Source organism: Parasteatoda tepidariorum, chromosome 3 (genome assembly GCF_982258835.1).
Source record: "Parasteatoda tepidariorum strain Cologne lab strain chromosome 3, Ptep-v5.0, whole genome shotgun sequence".
Taxonomy (NCBI): domain Eukaryota; kingdom Metazoa; phylum Arthropoda; class Arachnida; order Araneae; family Theridiidae; genus Parasteatoda; species Parasteatoda tepidariorum.
The window spans coordinates 120,290,080-120,317,632 of NC_141757.1; the positions used below are offsets into that span (position 1 = coordinate 120,290,080).

Genomic DNA, 27,553 nt, shown 5'->3' on the forward strand with positions numbered 1-27,553 from the left:
ATTCGATACCATATAACCTTTTCTTTAGCCAAAAACATTATAAAAAAAAACATCCAGTTATTTTTAATGTTTTCGGAATACCTAAGTTTGTGCTGCCCTCCCTTTTGAGTGACAGTAGAAATTAATTTTAATTTTTGTGCTTTAGGTCATCCTTTAACAATTAACAGCAGGAGTCTAAATCTTTTGATGAGCAATAATAAAACTTCATCCTCTCAATGACAATTTCACACAATATTATTTATCATTATAATTAACTCTTCAATTTATTATTGACACATTTTTTAAGCATTGCGAAATAATATTGCTTTAAAAATGTTGTTATAAAAGTTTCAGAATCTCTCTTGCGAAATTTTAAGTTATGATATTTATTTTATTAAAAAAAAAAAAAACTATAAGAAATACGAGCAAATGAAATGATACCTTCCAAGATATTCATGAGCTGTAAAGAGTAGCATAAGTGATGATGGCATTTTTGAACTGAGGTCAAAGTCGGTTAGAAAACTTCCAACACAAGCTTTAGAATTTCCACTCTCAGATACTTTCTCCTTTGAGCCAGGTTTTTTCACTTTTCTTTTTTCTTCACTGAAATTAAATAACTTTAAATTAACAATGGCTAGGATTGCAAGTTTGTCACAGGTGAAAAGGATCAAAATTCAAGAAAGATTTATTCAAGGAAATTTTAAAATTTTACAACTTTTAATGAGACTTGGTACCTTTAATACATAATCCAAGGGATAGAAAGACTACCTTTCTTGATAGAATTTGGATTATTTCCAAACAATTTTCTTAAAGTTTGCTATTGATCCTAAACGTTTCACCAATTATACTTCAATAGTTTTAAAGCTCCAGAAAAGTATTAATTGCTTTTTAAATGTAAGTAAAAACCCCCCAAAAAATATAATAATAATAATCAAATAAATCTCACATTCACAATATCACAACAAGCTTTGTGCAAATCATAGTATTTTAAGAAATTTGCGGAATTCAGAACAAATATCAATATTTTGTAAAAATATGAGTCGCAACAAACTTATAACCCTAACAATGACTAATGAAAAGTTAAAGATGGCTGTAGTTAAAGCAAAATTTAAAATACGTTAAAAAGTAAGAAGTTTCAAAATCTTATATGCATAATCTTATATACAGTATAGATACAGTAAAAAAAAAAGTCAAAATCTTATATACAGTAAGTTTTAAATTATTAAATTATATTTTAGAGACACCACTTCAATAAATTCACTGGATTAATGTTGGAGTAAAGGTAGAACTAGATCAGTAACTTAACAGTCACATGTAAGGTTATCTCATGATATTAACCCACTGACGGTTCTGCACATAAAAAGTCGCATTTTAACCTGCAGTCTTCTCTGCATAGCAAAACCGGTTTTCCCATGTTAACTGATAGGGGAACAGTGTGTAGGGGAGAAACATTCTCCCAATTTTGCCCATTTCCTTAACCGCCAGTGGGTTAAAATGGGCTGTCACCAAAACAATGTTCTTTCTGTTAGGTTAGTAACACATTGGATGTAAACACAATGGTGAAAGCTTAAAATATCAATTAAGTCAAATTCCTAAACATGATTTATCCTATTTTTCGCTACAAAGGCAACTAGAACACATTTCTTTATATCAAAATTCAATATGTAAACGGTTAATTTTTTTAATATTAGTATCCCCCTGGATCTAGATGTTTTGGGTGATAAAATTTAGGCAAAGAGAAAGTCTACATACATATAGTTACAATCAAGATTACAGAAATAAATAAGTTAAGAAATAGATTATAAGTTAAGCATTATAAATGCCATGTTGAGTCAAATATTTCAGTTGCTCATAATAATTTGCTAAGTATTACAGAAGTCATTTTTATAAATTAGACTTAGAAGATTTCAATAACTAATTTTAAGACTTCTCAGAGGTGCCATTACTTTTAACACAATATAGAGCTTTCATTAAAAAAAAGAAAGTGTGGTTTCTTTATTAAAACAGTAATGTTAAGTATCAAGTTTAAGCACATCAATTAAAAGAAAAAAATTACGAGATCAGATTTGAAAGTATCTCTAAAATGAAACATGAAAAAACAATTTTCTTCCTAACAAATTAGAGTTTTAGTAGGAATCAAAATTGGGTAGTTTGATTATTTTTGAAAAATATGTTAACACAGGTACTTTTATCCACGTTCACAAAATGACGAGAATAAAAAATGATTTACAAAATTGAGTTCTTGTAGTATTATGTAGAAAAATGAGCTCAGAAAAATGCACATATTTAAATCAGATTTCAATTTTTTAAAAGAGTTATAGCTACCAAGGAATAACACAAACAATTTAAAAAAATAGTATCAATCATACAACTTACTTCAATATCAAGCGATACAGAATAATCCAAGGAAGCACAACAAGCGATGATGCATTGTCAGCAGAGAAATCATAATTTTCCATTTGTATCACTATCACAAGAATTAAATTCTGGGTCAAACGAACCAGCTTGGATTCATCAAGGTCACCAAGGTAATCAGAATTTATTTTAGCACAACTATAAAAAATATGTTTGAAACATTTAGCCACATCACTACTTATTCCCCAAAGATCACTTTAGTTTTGTAAATGAATTCTAATAGAAACAAAGAACTATACAGCCTGTTGGTGAAAATTTAGAATTTCCTTTATACATTTTTAGGGTTTGTTTATACATTTTTTCATGTAGTAGATTTATATCAGCAAGAATATAGGAATAGAAAATTTGATAAGAATGTACATGAATTCAATAAATTAAACATTAGAAATATAATATGTTTTAACCAATAACGAATTAAAACAGCCAGCAAGCCACATTAATGATTAAATGAGAAAAAAATTTTAATAATTACTTATCAAGTTTTTGAAGTAATTGAGCCATTGTTTCTGACCAATCACATCTCGCTGCATTCATAAATTGCTGCAAAGCTTCATTAAATGATACTTCACTCCAATAGACACATTCCTATTTTAAAAATTTTGAATTATTTAATAGTATCCAAGACATGCTGTTTTAGAAATAGATATACAAAACATATATCAATGAAAATCAAGATCTGGTTATTTTACATTACCTGATACATTTTTAAATCACATTAAACAAAAAATAATTGTCTTTAAGTAATTTAAGAAAAATAATAAATTAATGCTACTTTTCCTTTTATAGCATGCTGGTGCTTAAAACACTAACATATACTACTACTTAGCATGTTACATAAGAAAATTTCCATTAAATAAATTAAAAAAGAATAAATTTTTAATTTTTCGTCACACAATTTGGTACCTTCACACTTTACAATTTCGTAGTTAGAATTTCTAATTTTTGGTTCTTTCTGTTAAAATAATTAAAATGAGTTTTAAGAATAAACTCTGCAGTCTTTCCACGTTATTTGTTTGACAAACATTTTCCATCTGAAAATAATTTGTAGTGTTTCAAAATTTGGGTTCTACAGATTATTATTATAAATAATTAGGATTTATTTTTCATGTATAATTCTTACAGTTTGTAAAGATTGTCACACTATTGTTCAAAATGCACTTTTAGCAATTTTTTAAACAAATAATAATAAATACGGTAAGTGTTGCCTTAGATTCATATCATAGATAAGACAATGCCAATATCCTTAGTTAAAGCATTTAAATTATATTTGAAGGAAAAAGTAAAATAAATTAAGGGCAGAATGAAAACTTACTTTATATCTTTCTAAATTCCATAAAGAATTTTGTAAGAGTAGAAGCTGTGCATGTCTCTCTGGAACACCATCAAGATTTTGCTATTAAAAGAATAACAAATAAAATTAGCTCAAATGGAAGGTTATTATAATTCTTTTAAAAAACAAAATAAATAAAGGAAATTTTGTTAAGAAAAATTATTTTTTGCATTCTTCACTGATGAAAACTCCCATTTTATTACAAATAAACTTCTTTTAAACTGCTCTTCTTAATAAATTCAGGTGCAAGAAAATCCTTCCAATAATAATATTAATATGGAAATTGCAATATAGTCAATGCATATATCAAGCTGATTGTCATGAAAAGATTTAAATAGTTAGGTTTAAAGTTAAATGCTAACCTTACCAATTTTTTAAAAAAAAATACTCTTTTTTTATTGTTAAATGTAAGGAACTAAAACAAAACATTATGTTAAAAACTTTATGGCAAAAAAAAATATTACATAAACTTCAGCAAAGCTTTTGCCATTTTTATCACTATTATGTGAACATAACTTTATTTATTAATCAAGCAATGGGGAAACCTTACACACAATCAGGAAAAAATGTCTGTCCTTCCTCAAAAGAAATTAAATAAATCTAAAAGTAAAGATTTGCAAACTGCAAAACAAAACAAAATATTTTCTTTCATCTTCCATCGCTTAAAAGTAGGATAAAAACAAATCATACATACAATGCTTTGAGATTTCTCAGAATAATAAATAATTGCAAAATGTATGAACACAAAATAAAGGAAAAATGGTGGAAACAATTAAAAAGAATTAATAATAGAAAAATATATTTAAGCTAACTAATCAATTACAGTCAATATTCTTTTTCTTTCTAACAAATACAAATTAATTGCATATTTATAGCAAATAATAGGTAATGCTTTATAAGTTGGTTTGCTTTATAAACTAAGAACTATGAATCAGCATTTGTGGGTTAAAAGATCAAAATGGAGCATTTCTTTTTTAATAATTGATTATAGAATTTTTTTTCGAATTTGTGATTCGTCTGATGATAAAAAATTCTAATATAAAGATTTAGCAAAACAAGTACCAATAATGTAAAAATATTTTAAAGATAATAAGCCTTTCCTCTCCTTCATGGATTGAAATTTAATGAATAAAGCCATCTTTTTCACAATAATTTTGAATTTGTGCCTAAGCAAGAGTAGCCATTTTTAAAAAAAATTGATTAGAGGTTATTTTTTTCATTGATAAAGAGTTTTAACATCAAAGCTTAGCATAATAAGTACAAATGTTATAAATTTAAAAAAATAATAAACCTTTCGTTTTGTCCGTGGTTGGTTAAATGACAAAACAAGAAGATCTACAACTGCAGTATAGTCTTTATGTTCATACAATCGTTGTACTTCTTCTAAAGATTGGCATCTTTGTAGAGATTCAAGCTGTTGTTGAACATTACCTTAAAATTACAAACATTAGAATAAAAATTTGTGAGCCACTAATACATTTGATTTGTCTATACATTTACCAAAATTATTTTAATATCGATGAACATGCTTTTAGATCATAATAAATGGTTCGGTTGGTTGGTTCTAATGCCACTTGCCACACGGGCAAGCCTGCTTGGTGAAACCGAGCAAATTTAAGGCAGAGTGTGCGATTCTTGTTCTTCAGTGGCGCCATCTATGGCCAAGAATTTGACTTCTACCACACCATACGTCATACCTGTTTATAAGGCGGATCCATTCATACATCCACAGATCGTAATTTTGACCTGAATCAGATAACGATCGATCTCCAATCCAGTACCCCCAGAGGTTTGATTTATTATGGGAACATGGAGGACTTTGCGACTCGAGAGAATTTTAATGTGCATCAGTCACCAACTACACGGGGAGTCTTCGACCAGCGGGGTTCGAATCCACGAACTCTCGGACACGGGTCCAGCGCCCCACTGACCAGGCTATCCCGGCCCATATAAATAAATATATTGCACAAACAAGGACAAAGTTGTTAACTCTAAAGTTACTACAAAGCAGAGAAAAATATAGAAGATTCATTCAAGAAAATTACACAACTTAGAACACGCATAATTTATTCTTATCCAGCAGTTTTAAATGCACACTTTATTCTTTATTCATAAGGTCTAATTTTTATTCTATGAAAATACTTCATTTTAGCATTTTAAAACAGCAAATTAGTTTAAAGTATTTTCTATCTATTAATAAAACACATTTATTTCAAATAAAATAACTTTGCATTTTTATTTATTATAAAGTATGCATAAAATACAGCAAAGAACGCCCAATTATTTCCTTTAAAATTTGCATTTTTGTTTAAATTTTTTAGAACAAAATTTACTTTAGCACAAGTATATTACGTTAAATTTTTTAAAAAGAAAAGTATTTTCAACTAATAAACATTGCCCAGTATAAACAATTTATTCTAAGGTAAACAAAAGTATAGGTGAAAGTTATAATAAATATTTTAAAAAACTCAAAATAGGAAGTTATTTTTTGAAGAAAAAAAATGCAACATTAACATTTATTTTTAAAATAAACTTAATATTTCAAGCAAATTCTTTCAAACAAAATCTTAGAACAATAAAAAGATTCATCTTACTAGCTGTAATGATGTTATTAACACTAATATTCTGTACTATAATTTTTGCTGGAACATTTTCTTCATCACTGAAAACATCACACAACTGTAAGAAAAAAATAAAAAATATCATAAAAACACTTAGTTTCATGTGCACAAGCACAACAACAACTGTAGAACAGAATATTACACAAAATTATTTGTCATGGTTCAAAAGAAATGTTAACCAAATTCCCCTCCAATGCTAGACAATTCAGAAGTATTTAATAATTTTTTTTTCAAGTGATAACATATCTTACTCTATATTTCCTAAGCAACAGGCTTTTCTAAGAAATTTCCCCTAAACATTGTAAGGTAGTAGTAGGAAAATGTTGTCCAATGATGCACAGCTCAAAAGGAATTTTATTATATTTCTTTCCATTACTAGGCAACTGGAAAGAGTTCGATAAATTTCTTTAATTTGTCTCAAGTTATAATAGATATTTTAAAAAACTATTGCGGAACATAGTAGAATGTTTCCTTCACTTTGGCATGTTTTAAGGTTAAAATTAAGAGATCATATTATTTATTTTTTAAAGATTTTTAAAAATTTGTAAAGTTTAATAAAATTGAATAACTTTTACATTTTAATACCTTTTTTCTAATAAAGCTTGATAAATAAAAAGCTATAAGTTTTATACTAAGCAATAGAATTTTTGATAAATTTAATTATGATTATGAGAGTAAGACATAACAAAGTTCCTAGGATACTTCAAATAATACCTTATATTAGAACAAAATATAACTTTTTAAGTTAAGGCCCCATTTATAAAATGTGTGGACTTACTTTAGTGAAATTCATTATGACTAAATACACAAAATGAGTGATAAAAATTATAAACTTGAAAATATAAATGTTTATTATAAAAAATAAGAATAAATTAAAAGTATTCATACCTTTCCCATACAACATACAGCTAAATCAACTTCTCCTTCAAGACTATGAAATTTGGTTTTCAACCACAGGGCTATAATAAAAAACAATTTCCATTTATACTAATATTATTATTACAACTTTCGCAAGCACCATTTTGAATGCTTATATTTATAAAAGCTCACCACGAATTGAATACGTTAGCCACTCTTCAATTAAAGCATCTCTCCTGACTGTTAGGTGTACTAGAAATTCCATATCAGAATGAAAATCATTTCCAACGTTTTCAGAACCGTGTTGGAGATTTGATGTAGAGGATGTTCTAATTGAAAAGAAAAAATACAATAAACATACAGACCAAAAATCAAATTTTCATGATTAAAATTTAAATGCGGTAGTTTAAAGCTCGAAACTAACTGCAGTTGAAATTTAAAAAAGTCTCACAAGAAATTTATAAGCACAGATTCAAGTCTATGTCTAAGTAGCATTTAAAAAAAATTTAAGAACTAAATTAAGATATGATTAGAAAATTTTATTATTAATTTAATTTTTAAATAATTTAAACTTGGTTATTTTTGTAATAAAAAATTTAATTTTTAGTTATATTCTATAAAAGTAACTTATTTCCTTCTGTTTCATGAAAACCAAAGAAATAAACATTTTACAATGCTTCGACTGAGCGAACAAATAATTTAGTTTAATAATTTTAATTTAGTAATAATTTTAGTAGTGTTTAAATAAACAAAATTATTATTTATTTTTCAGGTTTTAAGTAGCTGTTTATTATTATTATATATATGTATACAGAATATTATTAATAGTAGCTACTATTTTGTACAAAGTTGGGTAACAAATGTAAATTATTTCAAATTTTATTTTTTCTCTGTTACTTGAATTTAAAAATAATTACGTTTCTACATTGTGTCTGAGACTTAGCTAAAGCATTTTGATTAGTTCTGTCCATAGTTTAAGAATAGCACTTAGTTTGCTATTTAAAGAAGAAATAAAATTCTGAACATCAATTATAAATACTTAGTTGCTTAGAGACAGATAAATTGTTTAGATCAAACTCCTAGTACTTATTTCCTTGTCTTTGTCTGTATAGAACTTTGTTTTCACACAAATAATTATTGATACTCATAAAAACTACTAATTATAATATGGGAACCATTGATGTTTTTTGCCAACCCAAGCATCGAAGAAAATATTATATAATGAATTAAAATTATTAATTACATATTTTGAAATAATAAGGTTTAATTTCAGGACATCAGAATTGATAAAGTGCAACATTACTAAATATATATTTTTTTAAATAACTTCCTTATTAATTTACAATCTTTCTTTATAAAATTTTAGTTGCAACTAAAATTTATTTTTAATTTAAGCAGTTATCTTTAATTTTAAAATAAAAATATCTAAGGAGAACAGAAAAAAAATTTACAAGTGCACTTTAAACTTTTGTGTAGGCTTTTTCATACAGTAAAATTTTTTTCTTCATAACTATAACAGTGCATATTGTAAGATGGACAGAGCTTCTGTTTAGTTTTTTTTTTCTTTAACTTCCATGGAACTTTAAAGTCAGAAACTAGGTTCAACTGGTTCTGTTATGGAATTAATTTTGGTTGTTTGATCTTAACAATAGGTATCAAACATGCTTTGAAGCCTGTAAAGGCTTATATAGGTTATGAATAAAGATGAGGCAAATATTTTCCTTTTTGTTATAGGCTAAGCTTACACTTAACTTTACTACATCACAATATTAAAATTTCAAGTGTTGTTCATTTCATTGAGCTTCTTGCATTCCCATTTCTAATACCTTTCTCTCTAATCAAAAGTAATCAAAACTAAATAATTAAGATAAAATTCGAAATGAATCACTTACCCTTTAGGTGAAAATGACATTGTATGACCAGTACTTAGATACCACTTGTCAACTTTAAATTCACAAAAAACAAGAATGGCCTGGAATGTAAAAAACCATTATAATATTCATTTTTAAAATATTATTGTATTTTCAATATTATTTTAAGGTACAATGCTTAGATTTCTCTTTGCTCAGCATCTTGCCAATAATGTTGATACTTACTTATCAATAAAAAACAAATGCATATATTTCAACAAATGTTATCTGAGCAAGTAGCTTTTTGTTGATTGAAAACTGCTTGGAAATTTTTTTAAATTCATTTATGAAAAACTATTTTTCCAGATTTGATAACTATAATGATGGTTAGGGAAGGGGTAAAAAAAGTAAAAGACCATAATTGAAATGAAATCCCAAAAAACTAAGTGAAATTTTACAAAACATTCATTTTCAGGTTTTAGAAGAACGGACAAAGTTTGCTTTTCCACAAGAAAGATTGATATTAAAAATTTGATTTTCTAATGTATTTAAGTACAATAACACAACTTTTTTAAATATATATATATATATATAGTGGTGGCCAAAAGTGTGGACATTTTTTGAAAGTTTCATGTTTTTCAACTTTGTGCACTTGTAGAATATATTAATTTTCACTTAAATACAAATGTTTAGATATCAAATTGAAGGTAATTTAATGTAGAATTTAATAACGAAAGCAGAATTAAAATATCTGTATTACAAAAAAAGTTATGCTCAATTTAGTAAAACAAACAAACACAAATCATTTTGAATAAGGACGTGTTTTGTAATAAAAGCATACTAGCCAATCGCAAACACTGTTCTTAGGACCAATCAAATGTCTGTAACTATAGTTTAGGTTATTTGGATGGTATAAGAGTTATTGTTGTGGAAATATTTTGCAGAATGATGCATACTAGTACAATTAAATAGAGTATTGCTGTTTTTACATATTTAAAGTCCTTTTTTTTAATTAAACTAATTTTAAACAATATCATCAACAAGAAGAACTAATAGGACATCTACAAAAAGAAGCCAAATTGTCATACAGAGAAAATGGCCTCTCTTATGCTGAAATTGCAAGACAAGTTGGTGGTTCAGCGACTTGTTCTAGTGTACGAAAGTTCTGTTTACGTTATGAAAAAACGAAATCAGTGGAAAATAAAGCCAAATCAGGACGAAAAAAATGCACAAGTGCTACTGCTGATAGAAAAATTAAACGGCCATGCCTTCAAGATAGAAAAATTTCATCAGATGCCATTAGATGTAAATTGAATGCAGCGGGTATTGCAGTAAGTTCAAGAACAATAAGAAGAAGGTTATCAGGATTGGACTACAAGCTAGAATTCCAAGGAAAAAACCATATTTAAATTAAAAGCAACGCAAAAAACGAGTTAAGTGGGCAAAAGAACACATATAATGGTCAGAAAATCAATGGAAGCAAGTAATCTGGAGCGATGAGAGTAAAATATTGCTCTTTGGTAGTGATGGTAGAAAATACGTGAGACGTAGAGTAGGGGAAGCACTTCATCCTGATTGCATTGAAGCAATTACAAAGAACTCAACAAATGTCATGATTTGGGCATTTATGTCTGCAGATGGTGTAGGCCGAATTCAAGTGATTGATGGCATCCTGAATTCCAAAAAATACATCGAAACTGTCCTTAAAACTAAAATTGATACCTTCTATCAGGGATATCTTCCCCAACAATGCACCATTTATTTTTCAGCAGGATTCAGCTCCATGCCACACAGCAAAAGTAGGCAAAGCATGGTTTCAAAATAAAGGCATAGATATATTACCATGGCCAGGAAACAGCCCTGATCTCAATCCAATTGAAAATTTGTGGCGACATTCGAAAATTCTTGTACGAAAAAAACGTCCATCCAATAAAAGACAACTTATTGAAGCTATAATTGATTCTTGGCACCATGTGATTACGAAAGATGAACGCCAAATACTCGTTCACTCCATGAAAAGATGTTGTGAAGTTGTCTTAAAAAATAAGGGTTATCCTACTAAGAATTGATTGTGTAAGTATCACTTTAAAAAAATGCAAATCTAAGATAGATCTTACTATTAGTTGCATAACTTTTTCTGTAATACAGATATTGTAATACTGTATCTATTATTAAATTCTACATTAAATTACCTTTAATTTGATATATAAATGTTTGTATTTAAGTGAAAATTAGTATATTCTACAAGCACACAAAGTTGAAAAACATGAAACTTTCAAAAAATGTCCACACTTTTGGCCACCACTGTGTATATATATATATATATATATATATATATATATATATATATATATATATATATATATATATATATATATATATATATATATATATATATATATATATATACAAAAATTAAAAAAAGAAAAAAACATGAAGAAAATTAAGAAGAAGAATAAGTTTTATTTACTGTGCATAAGCTGCAAGTAAATAGAACTCATAAAATAAGTTCAAAATGTAGAGAAAACGTGGAAAAAATTGCAGAACAATGAAAAAATGGGAAAATTAAAATAATAATAAAAATAATGAGAAACTGGAAAAAAATCGCAAAAAAGGGAAAAAAATTAATAAAAATCCGAAAAATAAAAGATATAATCTTTTCATCAGCTCACACGATTATATCCGCAAAAAGGAGTGTTTTCTAATATCGTATCAATATAGCAAAAGCAAAATATATCAATACAATACTGTGAGGAGCACTGAAAAAAAATATTTTACAAAAAATTTACAACAAATAAAATAGAACACATTAAGTAAAAATATCATGTAAAAACAGAAAATAAAATATAAAGAAAATCAAACACACTTCAGTACTGCAGTAAGAATGCACTTTAATACAAAACCCCTCCTTTTACGCTTCTACCTCAATTTGCACTTTTGGTTTCATGTTTTGTAATCTGGCAATCTCGTTATGAAAATATTTTAAATCATTCTTAAAAAATTTCCCGTTTATGAAAGTTCATTTGAATTCGCTACTCACTTTATAGATTTCGTTTTATGTTTAATTCTGTTTTTTTCTTTCCTTTTTTTTTCTTATTTTATTTCCTGTTTTAACGTGATATTTTTACTCAATGTGTTCTATTTTATTTGTTGTAAATTTGTTGTAAAATTTTTTGAGTGCTCCTCACACTATTGTATTGATATATTTTGCTTTGGATACATTGATACAATATTAGAAAGCACTCCTTTTTTGCAGATATAATCATGTGAGCTGATGAAAACATGATATCTTTTATTTTCCGGATTTTTATTAATTTTTTCCTTTTTACGGATTTTTTTCCGTTTCCTATTATTATCCGGTTTCTTTTTATTATAATTTTTCTTTTTCGCCCTTTTTTCATTGTTCTGTAATTTTTTCCATGTTTTCTCTACATTTTGAACTTTGTTACCTATCTCAATTGATCAACAAACACCAGCAATTTTTTTTATTTCATTTATTTATTTTAAACTCATATATGTTAAAGTTAAATATTATAATGGAATTTAACTTAGATAATTAAAAATTATTTTGCCAAGTTTAAACAATATGATGAAATAATATGTTGTGAGGCAACTTATTTATAAAAATTTTTATCACCTAGTCAGAAAAAAAAATTTAAATCTTTGAAGATAGCAATTCCAATTTAGTCAATGAATATAGAACTAAATGCAATATAAAATAATTTAAAAAAAAACATTCTTGAATTCTAAGTTAAACATATTTTAAAAAATTCAACTGAAACATATGTCTAACTGAAAATGTAAAAAAGGAAAAAAATATTCAGAAAGGTTTTTTGTTTGAAAATTGTTAGGTCTTATTATGAAAAACTAATATCCATAAAAAAATTGTCATAAGTTAAAAGAAAACTTACATATCCCATTTCTTTTAAACGACGCAGTTCAGTTGATTGACTAAAAGTAAACAAAAAAGTTCAAAAATAATACATTAATTGCGCAACAAATGAAGAAAACTAAAAGAACTATGAAGCCATTTAAAACTAATTACCTGAAAATATTTGGAACAGTTATATGTTTTCTCAGTCTTTGAAATGCTGAACAGTAAACATCAATAACGGTTTTTGGCCTACAAATATTAGAAATATTTTATGATAAAAAATACAACAGCAAATAGTTTGAGTACATAAATAAAACTCAAATTTAATTTTTAAAAAAATTGAACAGATGAAATACTAGACGATATTTAAAGGGCATGGTTGAACTAAAATGCCCTTTAACATGTTCTTTCAATAAACTTGTCACTTCTGAATTATATGAGAGTACAAAAGATGTTGTTTGTTCATCTAAAGCTAACTTGAAAATCCTCGAAGTTAAATTCTAATTTTTGATTATTTATATAGATGTGGAAGGTAAAATTTTATTAAAATTTAAAAAACGAGATATTTTTTTATAAAAATATATTGATAGAAAAATAGATTATGGATGAATAAAAATTGTATAGGCAAAAAAATTGGATGGAAGAAATGTTAATTGAAGAGTTTAGTCAAAGAAAGTGAAAATATTCAAGTTCTTAAAATCACTAAAATACAAGGGAAGATAATTACAATAGCAAAATAGCTAGTGTAAAATTTTCGGAATGATAATTTTTTTTTAAAAAATCAGATGGAACGCATAATTGCTGCTCTTCAAAAAAATATTTGGTGACTCACAGAATATTATTGGTTTCTCAATATTCAAATTCTTAAGGGGCTATAGCTCGTAACCTCTCTAACTTAAAAATACATCTTCAGTTTAAGTAACTAAAGATATAAAATTTTTTACTGCATAGAAAATGCATTTAATAATACAAAATAAATCATATGATAAAAAAAAATTTATTTTTTTTCTTCACTCAATCAATTTAACTATAATATAAAAAATTTAGTATCTGTAAAAAAAATAATAATAAACTATACACTAACAAAATAAAATTATACTCAAACTCTTATAAAATTTCATTACCATATATATATATATATAAACCTCATAAAAACAGAAATTCAATTGGCATAATGGACAATTACAGTCAATTTTTAAAAAAATCTTAATGCATTCAAAATCCCAGAAAACATTTTATTCCTTTTCTAAGAGTGCTAATTATTTGGTTATTTTTCGTCTGAAACAGGGAGTCACGTGATTATTCACCAATTGATGTCACCCGTGCCCTTCTGCTGTTTATTTACAATCGCTGCGCTATGAAAGCCATTACGTTCTTGCTTTTTTTAAAATTTTTGTTATTAAATACGATTTTAGATGGTAAATAACTAGGTGAGAACAAAGATATGTATAATAAATTGTGCCCTAATGAAGCTTAATGAAAATGTAGACTTAATACATATTTATAAAATTTAATTTTAAGTTAAAAGAAGAAAAAAAAGGAATTAATATATTCCAGCTCATTTTGCGTATTTTTATAATATCTTAAATTTTAATGGTATGCACTGAAATATTGTTAATAGTTGACGGAATTCTCTAGTTCTGAGTAGTAAGATTTTTTAGTATAAGTTATGGTAAGGTGTTAAAAATAAAAACCGTGTTAGCATAAGTTATGGACGCCTGATATTACTTATTGAAATGATACATTATAAATACAATATAATTTTGTTCTTACATTTTTTTTAGACGTGTTATTCTTAATTTTAAAGTGTTCACATTAATTTTGAAGATTTATTTTCATTACAATTTTGTTCTTTCATTTTTTTAGACACGTTAATCTTAATTTTAAAGTGTATTTCAAATTCATTTTGAAGATTTATTTTCATGATAAGTGAAAAAAAAAATTTGAATCATTTTTTTATAAAGAATAGTTTTAGACTTTAAAAATGTAGAAAAGCTTAAGTTATTATTATTTTATTTTACTTATTCTAGCTTGAATTAAATGCAGGGAATTATATTTAGCATAGCAGTAACCTTTTGAAAAAAATTGCAATCCCATCATAACTTTTAAATTATTTTTGCAGAAAAAAAAATTTTAAGTTAGAAGGAAAAAAAACTAATATATTCCAGTTTATTTTATTCACATTATTTTAATTTACGTTAATCTATGTTATAAGAGCTTTGAAATCAAGAAAATGCATTTATTTAGTTCTACACAACAGAAACAGGAATTAAATTTTATAAATACATATAAAAATAATTTTTGATATAGTAAAATCCCTATTTACTCAAAGAATAAAAATTTTGAGAACAATATCAACATTACTGTCTATTTAATTATTTAATAAATAATAAAAAATGTGCATCAGAATTTCATTTAATTTTGCATAATTTTTTTTAATTCATTAGCTTTAGCGAAACAAAAACGTCTAGATTAATGATAGACACTTAAATTATGTGGCAAAAAGAAAATACATTAAGTGAAATTTTAAGTATAAGCACCTAGATTAAAATGATGATGATAGACAGATATATTTCAATGAACTAGATTCGTGAAAGCGTTGCTTCGTTTTCTGCGATACCGAATGATTAACATGAGATTTTTTCACCTATTTTAATTAAATTTTTTTTCATTAAAAATGCATAATGCATTAATTTTACTATTTTAAAATTCTTCTTTGCAAACATTGACAAATAGTTTTCAGAAATAAGAAGAAAAGTAATGATAATCATACTGTGTAAATACTATATTGCAGAAAGAGGAATTAAAATTTATAAATTAAAAAATAAAAACAATTTCTAAGAATAGATGTGTATTTTTGAATAAATATAAAAATAGAAACTTAAAAAAAGGCAAATTTAAATTTTATTACCTGAATATTTTAACTTAAAAACATAGGTTATAATAATGATGGATAGATATTTTTCATTGGACTATATTTATGAAAACACTGATTTGTTTTAATGCAATAGCGAATAATAGAATAATCCACCCTATATCTAAATGTATACTATTTCTATCCAATCTGCGACTGACTTTAATTAAGTACTTAGGCTTTAATGGAGCATTATTTCAACTTAATGAGTGGAATAAAATAATATTTTCTATAAACTTAAACACCACTGATTTCATCCGAAAAGAAATGTTGATTCACTGTAAAAAGCTGAACAATCATTTTTTCAGGTATTTTAGTGATAAAAAAACAAATTGAAGTTTTAAAAATCTTTCTTTAACTTTGCACATACTCTCAAAGCTGTAAATTCAATTCACAAAATTTTTACTAACAATATGCACTGGATGTTCATACAATATAAGTGATATCAAAACTAAAAGAGCATTGAAATAGCCTTAGCGGATGGAGGTGGTAAATTTCTGTTCAGCACACGTGACGTCATAACCAATCAGGGATCGTTTTTGATTTCATCACTTACGGAGGCCTTTTTTGGCAATTTAAATGTCTAATAATTAAAAAAAATAAGCATTTATGAAGAGAAAAAAACAACAATTAGATATTCGGTTTCAGAAGAGAATTTTCAGTAAGTTAGGATTGAAAATAAAAAAATTAAGAGATGCTGTATTGCCATTGTAGAACCTTACTCTCACCATTGTTGGAAAGCTTTGAGTCACTAGTTTAACAGTGAAATCCTGATACAACAAACACCTATATGCAGAGAAACATAATTTTTTTTTTTGTAGCTGAAAGACCTTTATTTGTTGTGGTGTGTAAGTTAAGAGAGAGAGAACGTCTGTTAACGTCATCTGACTCATTTCAAAACTACATGGCATTCCTAAAATGGTCATTCAAGAGTGGAGTCCTGAAAAACAAGGCCATGGTTGGGTGATATGAAGTCAGTTTTGTTATAACATTTCTTTGCAATCTGAAAAATTCTAAAATTTTTACATTTTAAATCTTAGCATAGATGAAGATACTAGTTTATAATACTGGAATACTATTTGCCTTTAACTTGTTTTGTTTCAACTTTATATATTGCTTTTTTTATGTTATAATTGAAATTTAGCTCAACTTTAATGAATATTAATAAGAGAAAAATTTACAAACCACACTAATGAACTTTTACTTCCAAGAATTGTAACATAGTTATAAAGCAGATCTATTATTCCTCCATTAGATTGATTATTTTTGAGGAAATCATTTACGTCATCCTTCTCAGTAGAAACAAGTTCATTAAAACTTGATGCTTTATCTGAAAATAATGAAAATTGACTCATAACATCTTCTATTAATGACAAAAAATTATGCATCTTAACATAACTAAGATTCTCATAATATTCAGTCCTTTAATATTTTATGAGAATATACATACATTATGTTTAAAAGCTTTTCCCTTAAAATTCAAATATTCAGAATACTGCTTTTTTCCTCTTTTTAATGCTTTTCATGCATGAAAGAAAAAAAAGACTAACTTTAATTTGAAAAAAAAAATTATAAATAACAAAAATTGCAAAATTAATAATAGTCTTAAGTTTTTCCCTTAAAGTTAAGCAAATGAAATTCTAACTATTGTTTCTTTTTTAATTAATTTTCTTTATACAAAAAAAGAAGAAAAAAAACAGCAGCATGTTTATTAATTTATTTTTTTAAAATTACAAATAAACTGAGAATTACTACTCATATCTTAAAACATTATATCTACCAAAATGAGATTAAAACAAAATCATAAAAAATCTGCATAACTAGACAAGCATACCATTTTTTTCATGTTCAGATGATTGCCCATAGTTGAGATCACTGCCTTTATCATTTGATGCAGTTTCACTGTCTTCATCCTGCTCTTCAAATTTACCATCTCCACTAAAGTTCAAAATAGTTTCTTCATTGTAGAGATCAATGCATGGATGTCTTAATAACATACATACTCAATACAACAAAGTTCAGTGATGTCTTATACAAATACAAAGTAAAAAAAAGCAAAATAAAAGGAGGAAAGATGGCTTATTTGAGATCATGAAACTTTCAAAAATTAGATAAAATATACACAAATGTTTTAAACAATTTTATTTTTTCAAACCATGTTAATTTTTTATCGCTTCCTTTCATAACTAATTAAATACTAGAAATCCAGTATATATTATGCATAAAATAAACAAAACAAAAATTATAAAAATAAATAAATTGAAAAAATATTCCTTATTTGCTTCAAATGTTTAATTTCCAATTTCCTTTCTAGTTTTATTGCTATCTACATATGTACAGTAGTTTAGGAGAAAATGCAAAACTAATTTAAAAAGCACAATTGATTAATGAAAAATGTAAGAAACTAATGATTATTTTAAAGCAAATAATATGCTAGCAAAAATATATTATGATGGGATTTCTGTGCCCGCTGGATGGACAAAACAGACCCACTTCATGCAAAATGCTTTTTTTGTATTTCCCTCCCCAACAAAGAAATTCTTTTCCCTACTTATAAAATATTTCATATGTTTTAAATATAATTATATACACTTAAAAATATCTTTATTAGTTCCAAGATGAATGCTAGTAAATAATTAAAAACTGCAGTAGAATTTGTTTTTTGTATACATTTTCTACATTAATTTCAATGAAATACAGTGGAGCATCGTTTATACGACGCCGAAGGGACCACCGAAAAACGTCGTATAAACGATAACGTCGTATAATCGATTTTTACTTCTAAAACTGAAACTAACTCTGTTTTCAGTTAATTTTAATGTTTAACGTGTTGATTTACATAAATTTCTAAATTAGACAAAGCAAAACAAACAAATAACCAAAGAAGAAAAATTGCAGTGAGCAGTTTGAATGTATGTTACCTTTAATTATATTTTCTTGCTATTAGTCTCTACAATGCTTTGAATAGCGAGTTGAACTTACTGCTTTCTATGATGCAATTTTAGATTTCTAATCACGGCCAAATCTAATGGCTGAAGCGCACTTGCGCAATTTGCAGGAAAAAAGAGAGCTTTTACATTTTCCAAAATAATTAGTATCGATGGGTGCGCTGGGCATTGGTCGATGAATAGCAAAGTTTTTCGTTTTTGCCTCTTCATAATATTGTCTAGTTTTTTCAGTCATCTAGTAAAAATTACGGTCGTCATCCAAGCATTCTTGTTGGCACCCTTTTCTGTATCATTCATGTTGGCAAATGCCGCCTTTTTTCAAAATACACAAGAAAAAATAAAAAATTAAATAAACGTGAACAAAATCTAAAAACCGACGTATAACCGATTCTGTGCGTCGTATAAACGATATATTTTTACATTAAAATGAATAGGAATGATTTGGGATCACACTAAAACGTCGTATAAATGTAAACGTCGTATAAGTGATCGTCGTATAAACGATGCTCCACTGTATTTGCATACAACAGATACCACTAAAAAGGTAAGCAATTTCATATTTACTTGTTGAACCTTTGGTTTCATTCATTGGCAAGTAAAATTTTTTGCAGTTTTACCCGACAACATACATTAAATCAGAACAAGCAAAATATGTATTTTTCCTACAGATTATTTAAGTAAAGTAAAGAAAAACAAAAATTAATCTCAAAACAATGCCCCAGGATTTTTTTCCTCTCCATCAAAAGAGAGTATTTTGCAGACATTTATTACTGCAGAAATATGTTAGATTTAATTAGCAGTATTTTTCAATTTACTTAAACTAAGTAAATATTTTAAGAGCAAAATACACTTAACTCCAATAAAATAATTGCAAAATTATTTATAAGCAAAATAAATTTGGAAATATTATACACACTTCAAAATTTTAATAACAAAAATATCGCCATATTTTGAATAAAATATAGAATTTTTATACTTAGGGGAGGGGAGAAACCATTGTCTCATGATTTGAATTTACTTCATTCAATATTATATCACAAAAGTCATTAGCTAGGCTTCAAAATTAAGACTATTGACGCAATAAGAACAAAAAGGTTTTAAATGGTATTTTTTACAAAAGAAATTTTTTTTTCTTTCTTTTATGAAAAAAAAGTAACTACAAAATCATGGATGACCATGTACACCCTTGTGCAAATTAATTTAAACAAACTCAATAAATTCGGAAAACTAAGAGAAAATGATATTTTATTTAAATTTATACAAACTCAAAACTTTTTAGTGCATAATAAGATCTCCACGACACTTTATTAACATTTGGACATGATTCGGCATGTATTCCACTAATGTTTTACAGTCATTTATAATATTTGTGTCCTTGTACCACACATGAATTAATGCCATGATTAGCTTCTCTATAGTTGTACAGTCCATATTTAATAGGCGATTCTTGCATATGGCCCAGAGATTCTCAATTGGGTTGATATCCGGAGAGTTCCCTGGCCATTCCAATGTCTCAATTTGATTCTCAGACATGAATTTCTTGACAATTTTGGACGTATGGCAAGGAGCTAAATCCTGTTGAAAAATCCCTGTTCCATCAGGGTATCGTTTCTTCAACTCTGGAACAACTTTTTTACCCAGAATAGTAATGTACTGCTCAGAATGCCTCATACCGTCAATAGGCTGCAAAGGTCCAACCCCATTGTAACCGAAACAACCCCAAAACATCTTCTTTAAAAAACACGAAAAAAAAAGTTTGTTTTAATTAATTTGCACAAGGGTGTAGTTACAATTAGTTTCCATTATTATCATCCACACTATTGCTAGTAAAGAATAACTTTACCTTGTGATCATAAACATTTAATACAACAATCTTTGTTTTTATTTAATGCATGTTAGGTTAAAGATCAATAAAAATATGGGTCACAAAAATTAATTAAATTTAAAGCAAAAATTTGAGAATCATGAGTAAGTACAAGAAATGTGTTTCAATATTTCAAAGGCAGCTTTACAAATGCTTTATAAAAAAATATATCATTTAATCAAATATTTAATTCATATTATACATCATTCAATTAGAAAGAAAGAATTTCTAAGGTTTAAATTTAAAAAAAAATTAAGAAAATGTTTCTAAATGGAATTATTTTTATGAAATTTTATAACGATATAGATTAAAGGATGGACATAATAAAAATTGCAGCTCACAAATAAGAAAACCAATTTGAAAGAGAACCATGTAAAATGACTGTAAATAAGAAACTTTTCATTCAACTTTTATTGATTATCTTCCACATCATTTATCCTTGCAGACGTTAAACAAGTTAATTAAAAAAAGTATTTAAAAAAACAATTTAAAAAAAAAAACAAGTTTATGTATTATAATGCTAATTTTTATATAAGTAATGAGTTAAAAATTTTGAACTTACATGAGTTTTGATGGCAAAAATTTTTGCAGTAATTCTTGATAATTAACATTATCATGAGGCTTCCTTAGTGCAGGATTTCTAACCTAATAAATTGAAATGAATTCACTTTTACTATATAGTACACAATAGAATAAAAAACAAGCAACTTTCAAATAAACAACTCTCTTTTTTAAAAAAGAACATTTAAGGACTTTTTATTTCAAAAATTGCATGCTTAAAATTAGATTATATCCAGGCAGCAAACTACCCTTTTAAATGTCAACCAAACTTAGTCTGGAATAAAATTCTGAAATTTTTTCAACTCGGCTAAGTAGCTGAAAAAAATTTAATAAATGGTATGAAAAATAAATGATTAACTTATATTTTGTAACTAATAATAAGTGTAAATAGCACACATAAAAAAAAAATTTTTTTGATAAATAATCAGGTTTCTCATTCCATTTCAAAAAATAATATTCCTTAACTTTTCTACTGGTCATCAAAACTCCAAAATGTCATAAAAACTCTATTGATCTCATTAGAAAAATTCCTTAAAACTCCAAAACACATTTTTGCTTTCATACACAGCAATATTTCATTAGAGATAAAATATTGCTATCATACACAGCAATATTTCATTAGAGATAAAATATTGCTATCATACACAGCAATATTTCATTAGAGATAAAATATTGCTATCATACACAGCAATATTTCATTAGAGATAAAATATTTTTTATCCAATATATAATCAAACTTACTTTTGATGGAAAATATATCAAATATTAAATTTTATAAAAAGTAAAATTTCAGTAAGCGAAGGTTTAACAGTTAGATATTATACAACACAAGAACAACTTATAGATAGAAAGCAACCTCTTCTTCTCGTTCCCGTCAAAATGATGGGGTCGAGTTTCGCCTTCTATTTCTCTTGCCCTTGATATTTCCAAGATGAAATGTTCAAAAGTAACACACCAAAAAGATTAAAACAATCTTTACATCAGGTGGCAGTACCAGACTATTTTTAATGTGTTTAGAAATAGCTAGTTTATTTAAAACTGAATGTCAGTACTAATCAAACAAATAAGCAAAAAATTAATTCAAAAATTAGCAGTGACGTATTTTATTATTTACTTGTGATTAAGCTTCAAAATTAATTTAAACAAAAAACTTATTTTTTAAAAATAAACATTACCAGCTGAGTGGAATTATATTATTGAACTGTTAAAGTGGTAAAATTAAAGAAAAAAGTTTAAAATAAAAATTTTTTAAACAATTTCTATTAATTATAATTACATTTTGATAATTTTCAGAAAATATGTTGCAGAGAAATTTTGAAAAAAATAATCGTTATAGAAATCAAATTAATTTACTTTAAAACTCCCAGGCTGCAAAATGTTTACAATGAATTTAAAGATAGGTTATTTTCTAGTTTTGTTATGGGATTTTTTTTAGGTTTTAGTTAAAAAAAATCCATCAACCCAGACAATTCAACATTTTCCAGACTAAATGGAAGCTCTGATAATGAATCCTATCTAAACATTTTAATTAAAATTAATAAATTTATCTAAAAAAATCTAAATAAGTTCATACTCTTGTAGATCGTCGTTTTGATGAGAATTCACTTAGTTCTGTAAGAAGACGTTTCCTTTTTGATGTTCTCCTACTACCTGAAGCAGAATCATTATACATTGAAAGATCAGTTGGTGTAGTTTCAATTTGAGGCAAAACTAAATAAGAACTATTCTGTAACTGATTAGAATTGCCTGCACTGGGAACATCATCAACTTCCATTTCAACTGCATTATTTTCTAAAAACAGTCAATAGTTTTGAAATTTGACAAAAATGTTTATAACAATTAGTAACACAAAAATAAGCAAAATAAAACAAAACTAGGTTTTCCAAGGAAATAAAAATAAGGATGGAATAAGTTTTATCATTCAAATTAAATATAAATAAAATTTATACATTACATATTTCAGACCTCATAGTGGATCAAAGAAAAAGTTATTATTATTATTTAATTTATTTATTATTATTTTCTTCTTCTTTTTTTTAATTTTTTATTTTTATTTTGAAACAGCAAACATATACTTAATTACTTTCTCAAAGGGTAAATGACAAACTAAAATAAAATATAATTTGTTCTATTGATGTATAATAAAGGCAAATTCTACACTGTTTTTAATTTTAGAATTACTCTATCTAGAACAGAACCTTTCAATAGTTTCTAGTTTAATTTTATTCTAGCATGATTTTAGTATGAGCACTGAACAACTCATGATAGTTTGAGATCAATATCAATATATTAAAATGTTTATAGTTGCATTAAAAAATTACCAGAATCAATTAGTTAATATTCCCTCATACCAATGTATAATTAAAATATGCATTTAAAATATGTAATCAAGTTAAACTACAATCAAGTTTTTAAACAGAATAGGGTTTCATTAATTTTGAAACAAAAATACAGAAACATTTTGTTTAAAATTTAGTAGATGCTCCCTAAATTTAAAAATTCTATGATACTACAATGATTGGAATCTATCATTTTAAAAATCAGATAAAAGAAACAAATCAATAGTTGGGAATTTACAAATCTCCACCTTACAGGATATGTAACTACATATGCTGAAAATAAAATATAACTCTTGAACTTGCACTCATAAAAATTTTATAATCTAAAACTGCTAATTCAGCTTCATCTTCCTAAAATATAACTGAATTTCAAAAAAGTTTGATATGATGAGTACGGCTATATGCCTAAATCATGTATACATTTATATAGTTAGTGGACCTAAGTTTGGACCATCAAATTTTACCTTTTTTACTTGCATTATTAATTAAAATAAAAGATATTGGATCGAAAGACCAAAATATCTGATTCTTCAAATCGATTAATTTAAATTCCACATTTGTGTGCGTAGAAATTAGGATGCTCTGAACACCCAAAAATCAAGATCATCAAAATATCAGGACAAAACATTTTTATCGGGAATATCATGACAACTACATTAACCTACATCTGATAAACTGACTTATTAATAATATACACTGATGTATGGCTAGTAAAGTGCTTAACTTAATTTTAAGTATGTATCTTAATTTAATCTATTAATTTTATCTGGAGGAGCACAAAAGTTTTACAAAATCAAAACAGCAAGAACTATCAATTCATATTTCCAGACTATTTATATTATAGTTATAGACATAAATTAAAAACTTAATTGCTAAAGAAAATTAGAAATATATTAATGGCTGAATTTTGAATAGAGTCATTTATTACAAGCTTTGGAAGAAAAAAATTTATCAATTGAATTGAAACAACGATTGTAAAATGAAAGGAAGAATGAAACAAACCATTAGCTGCACTTTGACTGGCATTATTTGCAAGCTGAAGAAGACCATCAGATTTTTGCCCAGGTGGCAAACCATTGCAGCGAAAAGTTGAACTGCTACTGCACGCCTCTGACAAAGATGATATAGGAGAAGGGCACTGCAATTTGTCCTCATTTTTGTTGGCATTTTCCCCATATTGAGATAAATCAATTTTGCAGTTGAAAGACTAAAAATTTAGGTAAATTTAAGCAATTTTTTAAAAAATATTATTTATCACATTAAAATTAATTTATTTTATAACTTACAATAGTTGGAGTCGCATTGTAGACAACATCATACATGTTTACTAAACTATCCCCAAGAGCTTTCCAACTAAATTTTTCATGAAAAAAAAATAATAATAATTACTCTAAAGTGCAAGTAAAATAAAATAAGCTAACCTTCATATACTGCAGTAAATTCATGATTATTCCTGGCTTCGTTCCAATATATCCAAATCTTAAGTCTATGAAATACATTATTTAAAGAACACAAACAAAAACAAAAAAATTTATGATTTAATTAATATCTCATTCTACCCAAGAATATAAACTCTAAATAGAATATTGTTGTCTCAAAACTTACTAAAGTAACACTTTAAACTTAATAAACTCTAAATAAAATTTCTCCAAGCTCTAAGTAACATTATTCAAATTGGTTGGTCTAAGTTTTCAAACACTAGTTACCAAATTCACCTACTTTTTCTTTACTTATAAAAGAAATTCAGATAAATCAAAAGTGCTGTTTGAATGTATTAACAAAAAATTTTGATAAAAATATTGCTTTTTTTTTTTCAAGGTTTAAGTTTAAGTATTTTTATCAAAATTTTCATGATTTTGTTCAAAAAGCAGAAAATTTCTAGAAAATTAGTTCATAATTTTTTTCAGTTAATCAATGACATAACAGCATAAGCAAAAATAAAATTTACAGCTCTATTTCTCTATCTATCTCCCCAGCTGATCATTTGAAGAAAATGTGCTCACATCAATTGCAGCTTATAAACAGTTAGTGCACTATTCTTTTTTAACTTTTGAAGATATATTTATAACTTCTCTCTCCCTCATGGGTGTGACTTGAATCAAAAAAATATTAAAAATCACATAATTTTTACATCATAATACATATTCTTTCTTTAGTCTTACAAGGACAAAACATCAGCTTTACCATATTTTAGTCCTGGTGAGATACTATTTCACAAAGTTTTTTCAGGGGAAACTACAACAGTAATATCTTGAACAGACATTTTTGCTGAGGATTTTTTCTTCCCTTTCATTAAAAGCTAAAATCTACTACCAGAAATGTTCAAAACCAAAAATTTTTAAAACACACATTTATTGGACTAAGACCTTAATGCAACACTGATGACCAACAAACATTTCAGAACAAAATAATATTTAAGTAACGAAAAACATATTTTAACATAATAACAATATTCAAAAATTTATTGAGCTTTAAAAAAATTGTGAATAAATCCATTTTTGGAAGAGAAAATTTCTTATGGATCTGTTTGTCAACAGAATGGAAACAGCCTAATCCTTAACATAGTTAAATCTTTTCATAAATTGCCAGTCACCCTGCTTTTGAAAATGCTTAATCATTGCTTCATAAACCCAGAAATCTTAGTTTCTGGGAAGAGGCTCCTTCACCAATGTCACCATTTCATGATGAGCTGTTTTTTCCATCTATTATTATTATGGCATTTACATACCAATATCACAGATTTACATCTAGATTCTACTGATGTTAATAATTGTGGCTTTTCTATATGAATTAGGAAGGGATTGATGAACATTAATTGTTTATATATATATGTTGCATGCGCCATGCAGCGCCATCTGCACAAAAGCAGACTTCCTCTGCACTCATTCACGGAACGGCAATGGGGAGGCAACTCTAAAAAGATGTTACAGCTTTAATTATTTTGTATTGTCTTTTAAATGTTTTTTTTTCATATTAAAAGCTTCAAATGCAACCCTAGACTGCTTTGAAGCTTATCATCGACATTCCCCGTCCGTAACATGGGGGCTCGACCCGGTCATCGTAGAACCTGATGCTTGAAATTGAAAGCGAAAGTGCCCAAACCAAAAGGCGCAATAACTCTACTTCATAAGTCAGCCAATAACCCCGTCGCATAATTCAAAGTATCTTCGAACAATTTTATCTACGAAGGCCAATTCTATCGCCTGAACTTTGCCAATTTCCCGCTTTGAAAACAACGAAATATTGCTGAAAAACGTTCAACTTCAAAAGGTCAATCCCACCGCCTATGGTACATTTCAAGATCTAAATATCTTCTACAGCAAAAAATCAACTCAAGAGGCCAATTACCCCGCCTAATTGTATAAAGAAATATCTTCTACAATTACGTTCTATAACAAAGGTCAATTCAACCGCCTGTATGACCAATTTCCCGTCCACAATTAAAAAATCTCTACATTGACATTCAACGAACTAAGAGATCGATACTTCTCTCCTACATAAGTCATCGCATTCAACGTCAACAACGATAAAAGTGAACTCGTACCATCGTAGTGAAACAGTTGTGAATACCACTTGGGAATACTTATTTTAACAAACGGATAGCTTGTATAAGCGAAAACTCCAAATATCAACGTCATCAACAAACACCCATATCTTCAAACCAGGTAGGATCAATCCTTTTTATTATCAAGCATGTATCGAAATACTAAAAAAGAAGATTTAATTAATGTCGTCAAGGAATTAGGATGAGTTGTTCCAGAAAATGCTACTATTATTTGTTTAAAAGAACTTATAGAAAAAACTGATACGTTCAAAAATGAACCACAATTTGTTAAGAACATGTTTTATTTAATCGTCGAAGGAAGAAAAGAAGCAGAACAATGGGCAAAAGAAAAAATCAAGTTAGCCCAAATCGAAAAAGAAATCCAATTAGCATCAATTAACTCCGGCTCAAATCAAAATAATTCCGAAAACACAAACGCGACAATTAGAACATTAT

The 27,553-nt window shown here is 26.7% G+C and overlaps 1 protein-coding gene across 3 annotated transcripts in view; it reads right to left on the reverse strand.

Annotated features, from left to right (window-relative positions):
* Positions 1-27,553, reverse strand: part of LOC107441829 (calcineurin-binding protein cabin-1) — a 74,655-nt gene that overhangs the window by 33,002 nt on the left and 14,100 nt on the right. For 2 of the 3 annotated variants that reach the window (XM_071184738.2, XM_016055212.5), the window contains exons 10-26: positions 24,840-24,906; positions 24,556-24,760; positions 22,788-23,005; positions 21,216-21,298; positions 17,676-17,779; positions 17,027-17,171; positions 13,099-13,176; positions 12,965-13,004; positions 9,096-9,175; positions 7,396-7,532; positions 7,234-7,304; positions 6,319-6,403; positions 5,016-5,155; positions 3,707-3,787; positions 2,867-2,979; positions 2,356-2,532; positions 421-582 (exon numbers count right to left, since the gene is read on the reverse strand). In XM_071184738.2, the coding sequence (XP_071040839.1) occupies positions 421-582; positions 2,356-2,532; positions 2,867-2,979; positions 3,707-3,787; positions 5,016-5,155; positions 6,319-6,403; positions 7,234-7,304; positions 7,396-7,532; positions 9,096-9,175; positions 12,965-13,004; positions 13,099-13,176; positions 17,027-17,171; positions 17,676-17,779; positions 21,216-21,298; positions 22,788-23,005; positions 24,556-24,760; positions 24,840-24,906 (1,986 nt within the window). The remainder of the gene's footprint in view (positions 1-420; positions 583-2,355; positions 2,533-2,866; positions 2,980-3,706; positions 3,788-5,015; positions 5,156-6,318; positions 6,404-7,233; positions 7,305-7,395; positions 7,533-9,095; positions 9,176-12,964; positions 13,005-13,098; positions 13,177-17,026; positions 17,172-17,675; positions 17,780-21,215; positions 21,299-22,787; positions 23,006-24,555; positions 24,761-24,839; positions 24,907-27,553) is intronic. The other variant, XM_071184741.2, reaches the window with a different exon arrangement.